The sequence below is a fragment of the Alosa sapidissima genome, chromosome 4, assembly GCF_018492685.1.
Source record: "Alosa sapidissima isolate fAloSap1 chromosome 4, fAloSap1.pri, whole genome shotgun sequence".
Taxonomy (NCBI): domain Eukaryota; kingdom Metazoa; phylum Chordata; class Actinopteri; order Clupeiformes; family Clupeidae; genus Alosa; species Alosa sapidissima.
The window spans coordinates 31,357,294-31,374,793 of NC_055960.1; the positions used below are offsets into that span (position 1 = coordinate 31,357,294).

The 17,500-nt window shown below is 48.6% G+C and overlaps 1 protein-coding gene across 1 annotated transcript in view; it reads right to left on the reverse strand.

The window, feature by feature from the left end:
- Nucleotides 1-17,500, reverse strand: part of cacna1da (calcium channel, voltage-dependent, L type, alpha 1D subunit, a) — a 77,551-nt gene that overhangs the window by 49,401 nt on the left and 10,650 nt on the right. The window contains 1 exon segment of the mRNA XM_042090679.1: nucleotides 1,721-1,860. Within this exon segment, the coding sequence (XP_041946613.1) occupies nucleotides 1,721-1,860 (140 nt within the window).

Consider the following 17,500-nt stretch of genomic DNA (forward strand, 5'->3'; position numbering starts at 1 on the left):
TGTACCTGGTACTTCAAGACACCTGAGCCTCCAGCCTACACAGATGCACGCGTGCACGTGCTCACAGACAAAGACACAGAGCAGGGCTATTTCGCCCTTATTCAACTCTTCTTTTGTCAATTCAAACCAAGCCAGTCAATTCCTACGAGACCTGGGAGACGGGCAAAAACGCTAAAGGTCCAGACGCTTGTTCTTAAGCGGTGGGTGGCAAAGCAGTCAGACAACCCAGGTTATCGTTTTCACACGTGAAATCAACAAAGGTGAAACCCTGACCAAGATGGCGATGTGAAAGAGGTAAGAGACACACATGGCAATATAACTACAGGGCAAATAACACAATGGCATTATGGTATGGTATGATGTGAACGATGATTACTTGAAATTTGGGCATTCACTCTTCTTGTAGAACTTAGATGAAAAACTTTTCACATAATCATTCGCATCACACAAATGCCATGGCATTTAGTTGCCGTTATGGACGTGACAGTTTTGCGTGGAATTGCCCTACAATGAAACAGCATTTCCTCAATAGTCTATTAGGTCTGTGTTTTGACAACAACAACAACCCCTCCTCAGTTTGAAGCACTTGTGTGTTACTGTTTAATTGCTTTGACAAGCACATGGCCTACCCAATTCTGGCTCCCCAGTGTGCTCTTGTGTGTGTGTGTGTGTGTTTGCTCTCTGTCTGAGATGAGATGAGATGAGATGAGATGAGATGAGATGAGATGAGATGCGTGACGTTTGAGCAGGAACTCAGCTGAACACACACGGCCACTGCACCAGCACCAGCTTACAGCGCTGAGCACAGGCCTCCATGTCCAAAGGCACCGCAGACAAACCGCATGTGGCACACAAGACAAGCTCTGACCTAGCTACCCACTGGACTGTGTGTGCATTAGAGGAGAAAGAGAGAGAGATGGAGAGAAAGAGAGCGAGAGAGAGAGAGAGAGATATAGAGAGATAAAGATGGAGAGCATACAAAAATCCACCGCAGACACAAGCAAAAGGGAAGGGACAAATAGAGAGACAAAAAAAATGGTGGCCTAAAACGTACAAAAGAAGAATTAAGAGAAAGAGGGGTAGATGGAATGGCTGAGGAGAGGAGAATTAAGAGAAAGAGGGGCAGATGGAGGAGAGGACTGGAGGACAAAATAGAGTGAATAAAAAGAAAAGAATACAAGATAAAAAAAAAAAATCAAACACACTGATAATTTAGGACACGGATTGAGAGAGAGAGAGACTGATGGTACAAGCAAGACAGAGAGAATGAGAGAGTGAGTGAGTGAGTGAGTGAGTGAGTGAGTGAGTGAGTGAGTGAATGAATGAATGAATGAATGAATGAATGAATGAATGAATGAGTGAGTGAGTGAGTGAGTGAGTGAGGAAAGCAACTGCATTACTGTGATTACCACAGTGAAGACTGTGTGAACGGTAATGTCAGTGTGTGTGTCTTTTGCACACAAGTCTTTATATGAGAAACAGAGAGAGTGTTCTACAGTAAAAGCTCAACCATAGACAGAAGGATACATTTACACACATTTAGGAGACTTTTATCAGGAGCATCAGTGAAAGGAAATATTTTTTTCAATACACGAGGTTCCTACTAATGACCCCACAACCTTGATATTGTGTTCAGCAATCTGTTAAGCTGGAACACACACACATACACACACACACACACACACACACACACACACACACACACACACACGAAACTTACCCGATCACAACAATGACAAAGTCCAACATGTTCCAGCCGTTCCTCACGTAGGCATTCTGGTGCATCACTAAGCCATACGCTATGATCTTGAGGAAGGTCTCAATCGTGAAAATGATGAGAAAGGCATATTCCACTGTTTCCTGCACAACACAAATCAGAGACAGCAAAGGGTTAGAGCCAACTCTACGACACAATGGCAGACGTAATGCATACACTCCCTGTTCATTGTTAATCAGGAGGCTGTTCAAAAGCAATAACTCAACTGTTGACTCAACAAACAAAAGACAGATGAACGGCAAGAGGTTAAAAAAGGTAAAGAAAGAAAGTCAGAGTGAGAGAATATATCTTCAATCAACAGCTCAAATCTAGTTGACACCTGCACGCGCACATACCACAGCAGCATGCAGCACAGCATCACGTCTTTACACGTGTCAGCAGTATGTTAGTGTTGAAACAACAAACAAACAAACAACATGACAGCAGTGCTCTGTGTGAAATGGAGAGCTGTCCAGCACCCACAGCAGTGGCGGTGGCGGCGGTCAGCAACAGCAGCATCAGCAGCAGAACTGCAGAGCCCTGCAAGTCCCAGTGGCGGCGGCTGACGCGGGGGATCGTATTGACACCCTTCACGGCCGTCCCCACGGCGCATTGGCCTGGGCCGAGGAGCGGGCCAAGCGTCCTGGGGAGCACCTGGGAGCCAAGCGCTGCTCACGTCAGGCTAAACGCGGCCTGACAGTGCCTTTTAACCCTTAAAGGTGTAGGTTTTTGAACGTTCTAAGTTCCGCAACAATTGAAGGTTCTAAAATTCTATGTTGAATTCAATGAACCCAGATATTCTTTAGAATGTTCATTTCTCAACATTCCCGTCACACCGGTGTGACGGTACTCCTTTAAGGGTTAAAGAGCGCAGCGCAGCACAGCACAGCGCAGAGTAGAGTAGCATCCACTGCAGAGCTGGACATGGGGCACATCAGCGCTCCGGCGAAGCCACTAAGACCAGACCACAGATGAAAACCGCATCCACGTTAGCATTAGCATTAGCATTAGCATTAGCAGACGGTGTAATGACAGCATGACGGCCACATAATTAATGGAATGATGAATACCGTTCCACTTGGAAGTGTGTGCATGATCCAAGTCATATGAGCTTGCTACATGGACACAACCTGCTGCCACAACTGCCGCATGACACCATGCTGGGTAAAGGATGAGCTAATGAAACCTCACTGATCAGATCACTGATGACCACACACTCATGTACCCATATACAGCCGTGGTCCACTGGTTAGCAATCCGGACCTGTAACCGGAGGATTGCCGGAACCCTGACCAGTAGGCACGGCTGAAGTGCCCTTGAGCAAGGCGCCTAACCCCTCACTGCTCCCCGAGCGCCGCTGTTGTAGCAGGCAGCTCACTGTGCCGGGATTAGTGTGTGCTTCACCTCACTGTGTGTTGAGTGTGTTTCACTAATTCACGGATTGGGATAAATGCAGAGACCAAATTACCCTCACGGGATCAAAAGAGTATATACTATACTACTATATAATGATGAATTATGAATATAGCAATCATTTCATTGCGTTAGGTGACATCATTCATCTCGTATGTGGTATAAACTGCAAAAGAACATACACTGTACAAGTCGCCTCAGCTGTAGTAGAATTGTATTCCTTGTGTTCAGCAACAAATAACACCAGCAATGAAGCTGCACTAAAGTGCCAGGAGGCAAAGGCATGATAGATACAGTATGAGAGTGCAGCCACAATATTTACCAGATAATGTGTTTACACTGTGGTACAGCGCCTTATATTATTTTCAAAAAGCACTGCTGTATCTGGAGTATAGGGAGAGTTCAGCTCATTAAACTCAGTGCTACGGAAGCACCATGGTCAGTCAGGCAGAAAGGAGAAGAGTTTAGAGAGGCCTTTGTCTTAGTTAACAGGAGACCCTCACAAGAGGCTTCCCAGACACATGTTAAACTGAGGCAACACAGACAAAGCACACGGAACTCGTTCCAGGCTAATACACTGTAAGACATGCAGATGTTCCGAGTCCCTCTCTCTCTCTCTCTCTCACACACACACACACACACACACACACAGCCATGGAGGGCAGGCACAGACAGACAGACCATCAGGAGGACAGCTGTTGGCTGAGGCAGGTGTTTTTCTGGAAGCTACTGAAAGCGTCTGTGCGTTTTCCAAACTACTGTAGTCTGAGAGTGCTATCTGAGAACTGTAATATGAGTGTGTGTGTGTGTGTGTGTGTGTGTGTGTGTGTGTGTGTGTGTGTGTGTGTGTATGTGTGTGTGTAGATTGGGTGTGCACATGTGTAATCCTCCACTTCACTGTCATTGTGACTGGAGGGGCTAAAGGTGCTCGTGCCTATTAAACATGAATGGTGCCCGGTTGCCCGGCAACTCACCAAAACACAGCACAGCTCACCTCAACTGAGCAGCACGGCTCAGCAGCCTGCCAACGGCCCCTTCTCACTCACTCATCCATCCATCCATCCATCCACCCACCCATCCATCCATCCATCCACGCGCTCTGGGGTTCACCAGACTGTTCACACATCTGCACAAACCCCGATACCTGTCCATTCACCTGCACGCGTCCACCGCGTCTGATCTCCGACGGCCTGCCTGTTACTCACTCTCTCACACAAGCGTGCAACAGCGCACCACCTCTCTCACCAGCAGGCCGACCCAGAGAGAGTGAGCGCCACAGCTACGGGCTTAGGAGGAGCTCAGGCGTGCGCTCAGGCCCCAAGAAGATACAAGACACGTTTGAAATGCAAATGCGTGTCCATGGACGATCTCAAAGTGAGCGCTGCAGTGGTGACGGTCCTCCTAGCTGGACGCTACTGGGTTTAGGCCGCGACGCGCGAGCGCTCGGTGACCTCCTCCACTGATGACGAGCAAGGAGACACCGTGACTCAACACACCGTCCTCCTTCCATCCTTTAGGTCTCCGTCTGCTCGCTTTCTCATCCTTGTGTGTTGGCCCTTTCAATGCCCATCTTTATTTGCAAAAACAAAGGGATTCAGTGGCGTATTGTGTGCGTGTGTGTGTGTGTGTGTGTGTGTGTTTGTGTGTGCATGTCCGTGTGTGTGTGTGTGTGTGTGTGTGTCTGTGTGTGTCTGTATGTGTATGTGTGTGTGTGAGTGTGTGTGTTTGTGTGCACAACAATGTGGTGTGATTCACACTGTTCAGACTGGGCATCCTCAGGGCGCTGGGAACAAGTGCTGAGTGCATGTTGTGTGCTGTGTGTTTTCAATGCGCCGCTGCATTATGCCCTCTGTTGTGAGGTGGGGAAATGGGTCTGTGTGTGAGCGTGCATATGTGCAGGAGCCGGAGTGTGAGTGTGTGAGCTGGGTTTTGTATATATTCACCTACGGGCATGTGAGTCAAAAATGAGAATGTGCGTGTGTGTGTGTGTGCGTGTGTGTGCTTGAATACGGTTTTGTGTACATTTGTATTAAAAGTGGGAAAATGGGTTGTGTGTGTGTGTGTGTGTGTGTGTGTGTGTGTGTGTGTGTGTCGTGTGAGTGTGTGTGTGTGTGTGTGTTGCGTGTGAGTATGTGTGTGTGTGTGTTGCGTGTGAGTGTGTGTGAGTGTGTGTGTGTGTATGAGAGAGAGAGAGAGAGAGAGAGAGAGAGAGAGAGAGAGAGAGGGAAGGGAGAAATTGGGAAAGGGAGAGCATGTCTAGTGTGGTCTATATGACATGGAGTGCATGGGAATGTGGTGTGTTATGTGCACAGTTAAGGCTACAGGCTAAAGATGTATAAGTAGGCCCAAAACATCCTGTGTGAAAGTGACAAAGTATTAGCGTGTATACAGTACATATGCATTGCATGCGTGTCTGCATACAGGCCAGCAAGTGAGTGGGCTGGCTTGAGCTAGTGAGAGTATACAGTGTGTGCGTGTATGTTACTGCCTCCATTATGATCCTTTGGTGTACATCTATGTGCGTTAGAAAGCACAATTATGACATTAGATTCACTCATTTAACCCTTTACATGCAAGACCCTGCAATCCATACATACATGCACATATGTGCACACACACACACACACACACACACACACACACACACACACACACACACACACACACACACACACACAGTAGGCTTGTAGGTTGTGCTGGAAAGTGGAGTGGGGAGGGCCGTGTGTCCTCAATGGAAGCAGAGCCGGTGGGAGGGCTTTGTTGGCTGCAGGGCTCGTTTTGCCAACAATTTACTGACGATTGAGTGGAGCACTTAGCCCCATGTGAGGGAGACGGAGCCCTTTGTTACTGCAGGAAAAGGTTGAGTGAAGCCCACAGCTCTGGCCTCTCCATAGGCAGACTGACAGAGAGAGGAGGAGGAGGAGGAGGAGGAGGAGGGAAGACAGAAGAGAAGAGAGAGGGAGAGAGACAGAGAGGACAGAGAGGGAGAGAGAGGAAGAGGGAGAGAGGGAGACATCAGGAGAGGGAGAGAGGGAGAGGGAGAGGGAGAGGGAGAGAGTTTGTGTCCAAGAGACAGGGGCAGTGCCACGGAGTATGTGAGAGACGGAGAGACTCCATGGAAAAAATGAGTGAAAGGCTGGGAGTAAGGGAGGTTATATGAGGGAGATGTGGAAGAGAGAGAGAGAGAGAGAGAGAGAGAGAGTGTGACGGGGAGGCAGGATGAAGTGCCACGCACAGCAGAACAGAGCTCACATGGCATCCGCATCCACTAGCTGCCTGACGTGACGGCCCGTCCGCAATGCCCGCCCGCCACAACCTCGCCAGTCAAACAGCGCTCAGGCCAGAGCAATCATGGCAGCATGTGTCTTTACATAACTAAACAATGGCCAGCGAGGGTGGCGGGCAGCGCTGCAGAGAGTGGGGGGGGGGGGGGGTTAGAGATGAGGGAGCGCTGCTCCAGATTAGCGCCAGCCTGAGTGAGCGTGCCCGTGCGCCGGCCTGACGGCCCGGAACAGATGAAGCCCAAGTGTACGGGGACGACACGCCGCCCGCCGCCCGGCTGGGCTCCCAGGAAGAGGCTCAGCTGTGGAGGCTCTTTGGGCGCCGACAGGTCGGGAACAGGACCTGAACACGGCCATGGGGGGAGGGGATGGAGCTGGACCAATGGTGATGAAGATGAGGAGGGCGATGAGGATGAGGTAATGATGGAGAGCAGTAAAAGAGGAGGATTGAGGGGATGAGGAAAGAGGGAGAGAGTGAGGAAGTATATAAAAGGGAGGAAGGAGAGCAGAGCGAATGTAGAGGAGGCAGGGTGGGGAGGTGTGATAACTGGATGGCGGTTACAGGCGCGGAGGGGGCTTTGGTTGCGTTGCGATGAAAGCTTATCGGTTGGCTGGACTCTGATAAGAGGCGCGTCGCACTGATTTAATCAGCAAGACGTGACCAGAACTACACACCAATGAACACCAGGTGCTGTGGAAAAAGAGCCACATTCACTCTGTTACGCAGTTCCACTGAAGAATGAGGAGAAGTGAGTGCAGATGAATGCATTGAGTTCATGGAGTAGGTGGTGGCAAATTGGGACAACAAGCAGCGTTGCAAACAGCCCTGCCATCCAAACGCAGCTTGTTTAGTGTGTGGCAGGAATGCAGCTATCAATTTGGGGAGAGGGCTGATTCTCACTGCAGAGATACACCTGCCCCAGGCACAGGAGACAAAGAGCGGTTCATGCATGGGTCTCTGTGTGTGTGTGTGTGTGTGTGTGTGTGTCTGTGTGTGTGTCTCTCTCTCTCTCTCTCTCTCTCTCTCTCTCTCTGTGTGTGTGTGTGTCTCTCTCTCTCTCTCTCTCTCTCTCTCTCTGTCTATGTGTGTGTGTGTGTGTGTTTTTGTGTGTGTCTCTCTCTCTCTCTCTCTCTCTCTGTGTGTGTGTGTGTGTCTCTGGGTGTGTTTGTGTGTGTGTGTCTGTGTGTGTCTATGTGTGTGTGTGTGTGTGTTCCTTGGTTTTGTTTGTGTGTTCTAATGCGCATTGGCAACATTAGACACACTCATTTAACTCTTTACACACAGGATCTGTATACAGAGCGAGGCCGCCATTAAGCATTAGAATAGAAGCCTCTGGATTCAGAAGGGAATGAGGCCGAATCTCCACATCCAAGGCCACATGAGGTTATAGACTGTGAAGTGCTGAAGGTGATGTGGACCATTGCCTGGACACAAGGAGGGGATCGGGGGGGACGGACCGGAGGGGAGGGGGGGATGTAGAGGAGTGAATGAAGGAGTTATTTTCCTCTTTGGCTCTGTTGTGAGCGGTGAGGAAAGGGTAGTGACTGTCCAGTCACGTCGCGTCCTGTCGCGGAGCGGAGCAGAGTGGAGTGGCATCCATGTGCAGCAGGAAACACAGGCCTGTGGGGCACGCCAGAAATATCTCTGACTCATCTCCCCCACTTAGTTATGCTCTAAAGACTTACAGTGCATGCGCCTCTCACTCTATCTCCATCTCTCTCTCTCCCTCGCTCTATCTTTCTCTCCATCTCCCTCCCTCTCTCTCTTTCCATCTCCCTCTCTCTCTCTCCCTCTCTCTCTCACCATCTCCATCACTCATACTGTTGTTCCCTCTTGCTTACTCTCCGTCTGCCCCGATCTCTCTATCACTCACTACTTCGCTCTCTCAATCTGTCTTGCTTGCTGTTGTTTGATCTCATTTTCTTCTCCTTGCGCCTCTCAGTCGTATTCCCCCTCTCCTGATCTCATACTTCCACACATGATGAAGCAGGACAAAAATAAGCACACAGTTAACGTCGAGTCCGTCCCGCTCCTATGACAAGTCTCCTCTACACCATCCTGAGCTCGACAAACAAGAACAGCTGCACCTGAACCTTTTTTGAGTCAATAATACTCCAGCCTTTGTATAAAAACCATGATATCCACGTGTGCATTTGTGTCCTTGTGGGCGGCGGAGAAGACCAGGGGTCACCTGTGGGGTCATCAGTGCCATTTGTGTCCCTCAGGTGTGTTGTTCTGTGTGTTTACATCTCCCAGAGCCCGAGGACAAGATTCAATTGTCACAAGCACATGCTGCGCTGCAAGTGGCGTTGAATGAAGGCATCTGCTGAGTGACTCCAATGTCAGCATCAATGTCACACGCGCGCCGGCGCCCGGTTGGCTCGGTGGCTCCAAGTGGCTGGGAGAGTCGGGACACTTCCTGCGAGCGGGGCACAATATGGCTGCCAATGAGTAATGCGCGGCTCGGGGTGAGTCATTAGGGCGAGGAGGGCATCCCTGGGTGCGTTCCAAATCTCCGGGAAAGGGAGTGCTGAGGGAAGGAGGGAGCAGGAAGGATGGACAGACTAAACGAGTGCACTGGGGGTCCAGGGGATGGACAGACTAAACGAGTGCACTGGGGGTCCAGGGAGGATGGACAGATTAAACGAGTGCACTGGGGGTCCAGGGAGGATGGACAGACTAAACGAGTGCACTGGGGGTCCAGGGAGGATGGACAGACTAAACGAGTGCACTGGGGGTCCAGGGAGGATGGACAGATTAAATGAGTGCACTGGGGGTCCAGGGAGGATGGACAGATTAAACGAGTGCACTGGGGGTCCAGGGAGGATGGACAGACTAAACGAGTGCACTGGGGGTCCAGGGAGGATGGACAGATTAAACGAGTGCACTGGGGGTCCAGGGGATGGACAGACTAAACGAGTGCACTGGGGGTCCAGGGAGGATGGACAGACTAAACGAGTGCACTGGGGGTCCAGGGAGGATGGACAGATTAAACGAGTGCACTGGGGGTCCAGGGGATGGACAGACTAAACGAGTGCACTGGGGGTCCAGGGGATGGACAGACTAAACGAGTGCACTGGGGGTCCAGGGAGGATGGACAGACTAAACGAGTGCACTGGGGGTCCAGGGAGGATGGGCAGATTAAACGAGTGCACTGGGGGTCCAGGGAGGATGGACAGACTAAACGAGTGCACTGGGGGTCCAGGGAGGATGGACAGACTAAATGAGTGCACTGGGGGTCCAGGGATGAGGGTGGGGAGGAGATGGAGTCATTGGCTGGTCTGATCTGGGGTCATTGGGATGGAGGCACCGTGAGAATGATGGAGCATGCGGAATGTGCACAAAAACACGCACGCACGCACACACACACACCACACACTACACACACACGCACACACACACACACACACACACACACGCGCGCGCGCACATACACACACACACACACACACACACACACACGCACACACACGCACACACACAGGAGAGGTGGGGTAATGGCGGCGTGAGTCAGACTGAGATCACATAGCTCACAAAAGCCCAGAAAGGATGTCTTCCTCACGATTCACAAGTGCAGACCACCCCCCATCCCCCACATCCCCCACATACACACACACGCACACACACACACACACATACATTTCATACTTAAACATATTCAGATACAGAAACACACCTTTAAAAGGTCAAACAAAGGCACACGCACTCTTGGATTTTAGCCCCAGTGACAAAAGCATATCCTATCATTATGAGGCTATGAGACGCAGCTCATTGGAACAGCCCCGTAGAGCCTGAATGGTGCACACAGAGACATGACTCCCAGAATCCAATATTAATGAGAGAAAATGATTAAGGAGGAGAGGATTTAGATGAAGAGCATAATTCATTTTCACATGTGAGTTATTGCATCTCTGAATAGAAAAGAGCTCTCTTTCTTTCCCTCCCTCTGTCTGTCTCTTTTACTCTTTTTCTACCTCTCTCTCTCTCCCCCACCCCTCTCTTTCTCTCTCTCTCTCTCCCCCACCCCTCTCTCTCCTCTCTCTCTCTCTCTCTCTCTCTCTCTCTAGTCCTGTCTGGATGGATCAGTCATAGCAGTATGGGTGAGCTGGAGGGTTAAGGGAAGACTGAACACGGTGATGGCCTGAAGCCTCTGTGTGAGTGTGTGTGTGAGTGTGTGTGTGTGTGTGTGTGTGTGTGTGTGTGTGTGTGTGTTTATGCCAGAGAGACTGGCATAAATAGTGAAAAAATATGTGTGCCCAGTGTGCTTACAATGCATGTTTGATTGTACAGTGTGTTCACTTGCACACAGACATTAAAGGCATCCAACAGAGCTCACCAATGACCTTGATGTTGACAGACAAATACCAAGAATGCGGAAATGCCATCTCTCCTCTTCTGGCTGCGGCTCCACACACACAGGCCTTTCACCTCCCCCACCTCCTCATCACGCGGAGCGCACAACACGCGTACGCTTTCAACACGCAGCGCTCAGTAACCTGGCAACAACAACATCCCCCTCGTTTCCACGGCGCCTCGTGGCCAAGCCGCCTGTCCTCTCAGGTGCTGAGGAGCATTTCCGGCCCTTGCCAGCGAGGGGCAGCGCGGAGCGTGAGGGAGGGTGACTGGACGACTGGCCCAGGAGGAGGATAAACTACCCCACACTCTGCTATCTGCAGCTGCAGATCCTGGTGAGTGTAGATCAGCGGGGACGCAAACTGGATTAGAGTCCCCATTCATCTCAGAAGCAGCTGCTTAGAAATGCATGTGGAGCCAAAGGCATAATGAGGAGGATGCTGACACACACCGCGCTCCATTTCTTACGACATATTTCTTGTCGCTGTCACGTTTCTCATTTGAAGAGAAATCTTTAGGGCACTTTCCCTGGATTTTAAATCTGTATGACTGATCATCGAACAGCTAAAACGAGATGGCAACACCGCATACAAATGGCAGTCTCTGAATATACACCCTCCTAGTAAAGTAATCACGTAAGAGTACACCTAATATAGAGGGAATTCTTATTTTTTTTACTTTTCACTATTGCCTAAACCTATTCAGTCACTCCACCAAGACATAATTAAACATGTAATCAGAAGAGTACATTTCTGCACTCACCTGACACGAGCAGAGTCATTTATCCATTTGACAAACTCTTTTTGGGGATCCTGCCACCTTATACTACTTCTGTCACTCCAAGAACTAGCTTAGTCTTCCCATTCTTTTTAGAGCTTGTGTTTAGCTTCCTGCTACAGTAGTAAGCTCAAAGCACACTCACGGCTACTGTGAGCACACAGACACTATATGATGCAAAGAACACAGATAAACAATGCAGGGAGATTATAATAGAAACATTATTTGAACGCCTATAAAAGTTCATAATCTATGTAATTATTCTGGCTTCAACAACACAAACAGAAAACAAGGAGACTGAAGAGGGCTCTTAGGCTGTGTTTCTGACAAAAGGAGAGTTTTCAGTTTGACTGCTGAACAAAACAGATCATCACAGGTCTTTTATGGACATCTCTGCGCCCCTAATTGGGAGGACCTTCAAAGAGCTGTTTGATGTGCATGGACTCTCAAAGATGGCTAATTATGTTAAAATGTACACAAGCATCATCTCTCTCTCTCTCACACACACACTAACACACACTAACACACACACACACACACACACACACACACACACACACACACAGGAACAGCAGGAGCAACCCTCATATCAAACTGAATGTGACCTTGACTGATGAACACACACAGTTTGAGTGCTGTGCTAGCTCTGCAGCTATCCTAATGGTGACTTACATATACATATTCCACTCCTGCAACTCACATTATATTTTCTCTCTGGTTCAACTCAAGAAAGCCCCCATACCCTCAGTCTACCATTTTCAAAAGCCTAGTTGACAGTCACCAATCTGATTCTGTATGGGTGGGTGGTGGGGAACATGTTGCATGTTGTGTGTATGGATGGGTTTGGTTGGAGGTGAAAGGATATGCTGATCATCTGAATTTGTTTTCCAGTGTCCTGGTAAGAGAGCGTTTGTGTGCGTGTGACAGCAGGTGTTGGGGTGTGTTTATGTGTGTGTGTGTGTGTGTGTGTGTCTGCCTGTGCCTGTGCGTGTGAGGGGCGATGCGCGACTCTGGGGTGACTCAGAGCCTGAGAGCTGAATCACTTATTAATGCCTGAGCACGAGATCACCTGAGGAGAGCTCAGGCCAGCGTGACGATAACAGAAACGCTCCGTCTTTCATGCCTCAGCGCGCTCGGACGGCCCAGCCCCCGCGCAGGGAGGCAACGCTTCCCCCACCCTGGACCAACCAATCACGCCTCCCGGCGGTCACTCACCACCAAACCAAGACCTGCCCATTTCAGGCACCGGCTTCTATTTTTGGTGTAAAACAGGCCTAGTGCTCACACCGCGTGGCACTATCCTCGTTTCCTCTGGAGGTGAGCGCTCAGGAGAGATGGGATGCGGGGATAGAGAGGGCTACCAAACGACTGCCCAGGTCCTGGACACAGGCTCTGATTTCAGTGACCTGATTTAGATGAGCTGAGGCCATGAGCTAATGAGTGGAGGGCTGAGGCTGTCTCACACTCAAGGCCTCTCACACACACACACACACACACACACACACACACACACACACACACACACACACACACACACACACACACACACACACACACACACTCAAGGCCTCTCACACTCAAGGCCTCTCACACACACACACACACACACACACACACACACACACACACACACACACACACACACACACACACACACACACACACACACACACACACACACACACACTCAAGGCCTCTCACACTCAAGGCCTCTCACACACACACACACACACACACACACACACACACACACACACACACACACACACACACACACACACACACACTCAAGGCCTCCAGCCTTCAAATCACCTCATTCACTGACCAGCCAGCCACACTCAGATATGCACACATGCGCGCACGCACACACACAGACACACACACACACACAGACACACACACACACACACGCACGCAACAGGCAGAGAACAAGTCTACAAGCATGTATAAATGCAAGAACAAGCACATACACACACACACACACACAGAAGATAAAGAGCAGTGGGAAGTGGGAGAGGCCAGCCCAAATGAGCAGTTAGCTAAGTGATTAAACACACACACACACACACACACACACACACACACACACACACACACGTGCCATCATCTCAACTGGGGTCGACAGACGCTGCAGCCGGAGCCAGACACAACCACTCATTCATGCCCACACACACACACACGCCTGCACACACATTAACACATAGACTTCCTCCCAGTCTCCCATGGCCATTTCAACACTGACACACACACACACACACACGCAAACACACACATATACACACACACACACACGCACCATCAAATGACAGCCACTGTCACTGAACTCGAAACTCACGTAAGTGTGACCATAATCATGAGCTATTTGTCTGTCACTTCCTCCACATCCAGCATGCACACAGAAGGCATACACACAAACACACTTTCCCAACACTCCCAACACAAACAACGCCAATATGTCCCTCTCTGCAGATCTGTGAAGCCTGCTGAGCAATAAACAGTGTGAACATGTCCTTTCCTCCATTTGGAATATTAAATGTCTCCCTCCACAGGCAACAGACTGAACATGCCCCCCTCTCCCCTGGCTGCACTGGCGTAATGTGAATCTCCATCGTCTGCTTTGCTAACAATGAAAGAGCCTCTTGTGTGCCTTCCTCTGCACAGGTAGCAGCAGAGCCCTCCATTCCTCACTCTCTGTGTTCACAGATCAACACAGATGGCAGTCTCGTGGCACACACATGCACACATGGCACTTACGCACATGCATACACACACACACACAAACATACTCACTCACACACACACACACACACACACACACACATGGCACTTAACGCACGCGCATGGCACAAGTGACACTTCCCCTCAGTTTTGCTGACTTATCTGTTAGACATGGCCTGCATGTATAACATAGATGCTCAGGAGACATGTTTGCCATGAAGAATGGCAGCTTATTCGAAGAATGACAGGGCAGCTTAGCTGACCTTGGTGTCAGAAATCACCTGATGCTACACAAAAACACCAACGAAGGAACAGACATGACAACATGTTCACATTTAGATTCTTTTTTGTCACTTACATTAGCTTATAGTTTACCACATGTGGACAGTGCATCCTGACCTCACTGAAAACTACTAAAAGATGCCATCTAGACCAGTGCTTTTTTTCTGGGGACCCACTTTTTAAAAATGACAGACCATCGCAACCCATTTCACTTCAGATCTAACATGCAACCACCAATATTGTTTTAGTCCACAAGTTCTCAAACTTTTCTACCCCCCCCCCAACCATTCTACAGTGCCATATCTAGATACGTAATAGCGCCTAGGACTGGCCTACTACCACTACTATTAGGGATTGGTAATGCACTGATTCAGTTTCCCACAGTTTTGTACAAACACACAACCTCAGGTTTTCCTCATCCTGCTTTGAACACAGTTGTGTTGCATTTTGAGCACCATCAGCGTGAAAAGTTACCTAAAAGATAACGTTTTAATGCGCATCCGAGAGTTCGGGGATATTCTTGCATGCTACGCAATCGTCACTCTTCAACATAGTAAGCTGTTCCTGTATATCTAAAGAGAGATGTTGTAGGCTACGTTGCGTTGCAGACAAATGGATCCATAACACCGTTCATTCCGATGTAAACATAATAACTCGTCGTTTTATTGTAGCTTATTTCTGGAGGTTTCTTTGGAAAGTTGAATCCGCATTTGTCTCTGGAGTTAAGCGTTTGCTTGTTTGTAGGCCTGATACTAAGGCTGTGTACTGATGTTGTGACAAGCTATGTTGTTGTAACAATGTGAAATTAATAAATATCAGAACAAGAGGCTTTTGCGCAATAGCCAAAAGATAATGCGCTTTTACTGTAGCCTAGTAGAGTTTGCGAGGAGGAAAACGAGAAGAAATAATAGCTTTTAAAATGTCCATTTAAATTGTAGCCTAATATAATGCACTGGTGTGCGTTTTAAATCCGAAATAATAAATGTGAGGAGGCTGCTATTAACTTTAAAGTTAAACTTTGTGGTAAACAAACTATATCTTAATAGAAAACTGATAGCTTTCCTGGTTAAATGGTATAAGCTAGGCCTATTACACAACATAAATTGTGCTGGCGACCTAAATAAAATCTCCTGCGACCCACCCGTGGGTCACAACACAGTCTTTGGGAACCAATGATCTAGACCAATAGTGTGTAGTATTTAGCACTCACTCCAAGGTCTCCTGCTGCGCTTTAGCTGTTAACTTATCTAATGTGAATCATGTCCTCGGTACGAACATAATGCAGGCTGCAGGCACAGTGGAGGAGGAGCAAGGTCTCACAGAATAAGTCTCTCTAATATCACATTCAGATTAGTCCTGATCTGTCCTTTACCAAGGGCTACATCAGCTATGCTCACACTGACATCTAACATCGGATTTGTGCACATATTTCAATGAAGTCCAATTGCTTACATGAATTCTGAAAACCAAACCAAGCCTCAATGTGGCTTCTAGATATTTACATTTTTGCAACAATATCAAATTTGTTTTATATGCTTCAGAAGAACATCTGCAACCTGCGTATAGGAACACCTAACACCTATAAGAGTATATATACTTATACTTTCCAGCAAAAGGTTGTTTATCTCATTGAAGGATGACCATTGAAGAGGGGGTGGGTGTCACAAAAGATGTGAGGGCATGGGGGATGGGGATTGGAGGAAGGGAATGCTGAGTTTAGCACAAGCACACACACACACACACACACACACCAGAAGGGAGTTGGAAGGTATTGCAGTTAAAATGAAAATAATGGGGTGAAGCAGAATATGTCACCATCATGCAATGACCACCACTTCCTTTACCGGCCTGAATTCCTGTCTTCCTTCTCCATATTTACACCGATAACAACACTCCACTGGACTTTACAGTGGTCAAGTCTCCATATCTGACAGTGAATAGAGTCTTAGGGCTCGTAGGGTCTGTTTCAGGACTCAGGCTGGGAGATGTACCTGCTGAGCTCCACTAATGACCAGGGGCTGCAGCTGACGCTATGTGGGCTGTGGCTGGGAAAGGGTGGGGGTGTGCCGCACAGCACTTAGGCTACGTTCAGACAGAGACTTTCTAATGTGGAGACACAGCACTCAAAAAATACTCCATAGAAATGCATAGGGCTAGTTTGTCACGCCAATATGGCCGTTGTCTACACATATCCCACCCCTTCCTCGGCAAAACGTTGACATGTGAATACGTTGAGCCAATCATGTGGTGTGATGTGAATACATTGTTGTGAAGACATCGTGCCAATCATGTGTTGTGATCTCGCCGCTGGAGCAAGATTGGTGTCGTGAAGCCTTGCGCACGCGCATTTCTGCCGAAATGGATGCCCGACGAGTGCTCAAAAAGCGTTGTCAAATGGCCGCCGAGTGGAGGGACTTGCCTAAAAGGACTTTGGTTCAGACTACAGGCAAAATTGGCCCAAATCTGATTTTTTGGGGTCAAGTGACCAGTGACCAGGTTAGACTTCCTCAGAAGTAGTGTGAACACTCAAATCTTGCCCATATCGTGATTTTTTCAAAAATATGTGGTCCTGAATCAGACCCAGGTCTGATTTTTGTCAATGCGGCCGCAGTGTGAACAACCAAGGCGGATTTGATGTGACTTTTACGTCAATCTACATCGACATTTGTCACAATTATGCGCCCGCCGGAGTTATCTGATGTCATTGTTATTGTTCTTTTGCTCATGCAGGTAATTTCAGAACCGCAACAGTTCACACTGGAAGCTGATATATGCCACATTTTAAAAGGTTATGTGAACAGCCAAACAAAAAGCTGAGCAAAATATCTGAATTGAGCATTAAGACTTACGGTGTGACCGTAGCCTTAATGACTAATTTGAACATTTCTGACAAATGACACTCCTTCAGTTACCCTTCAT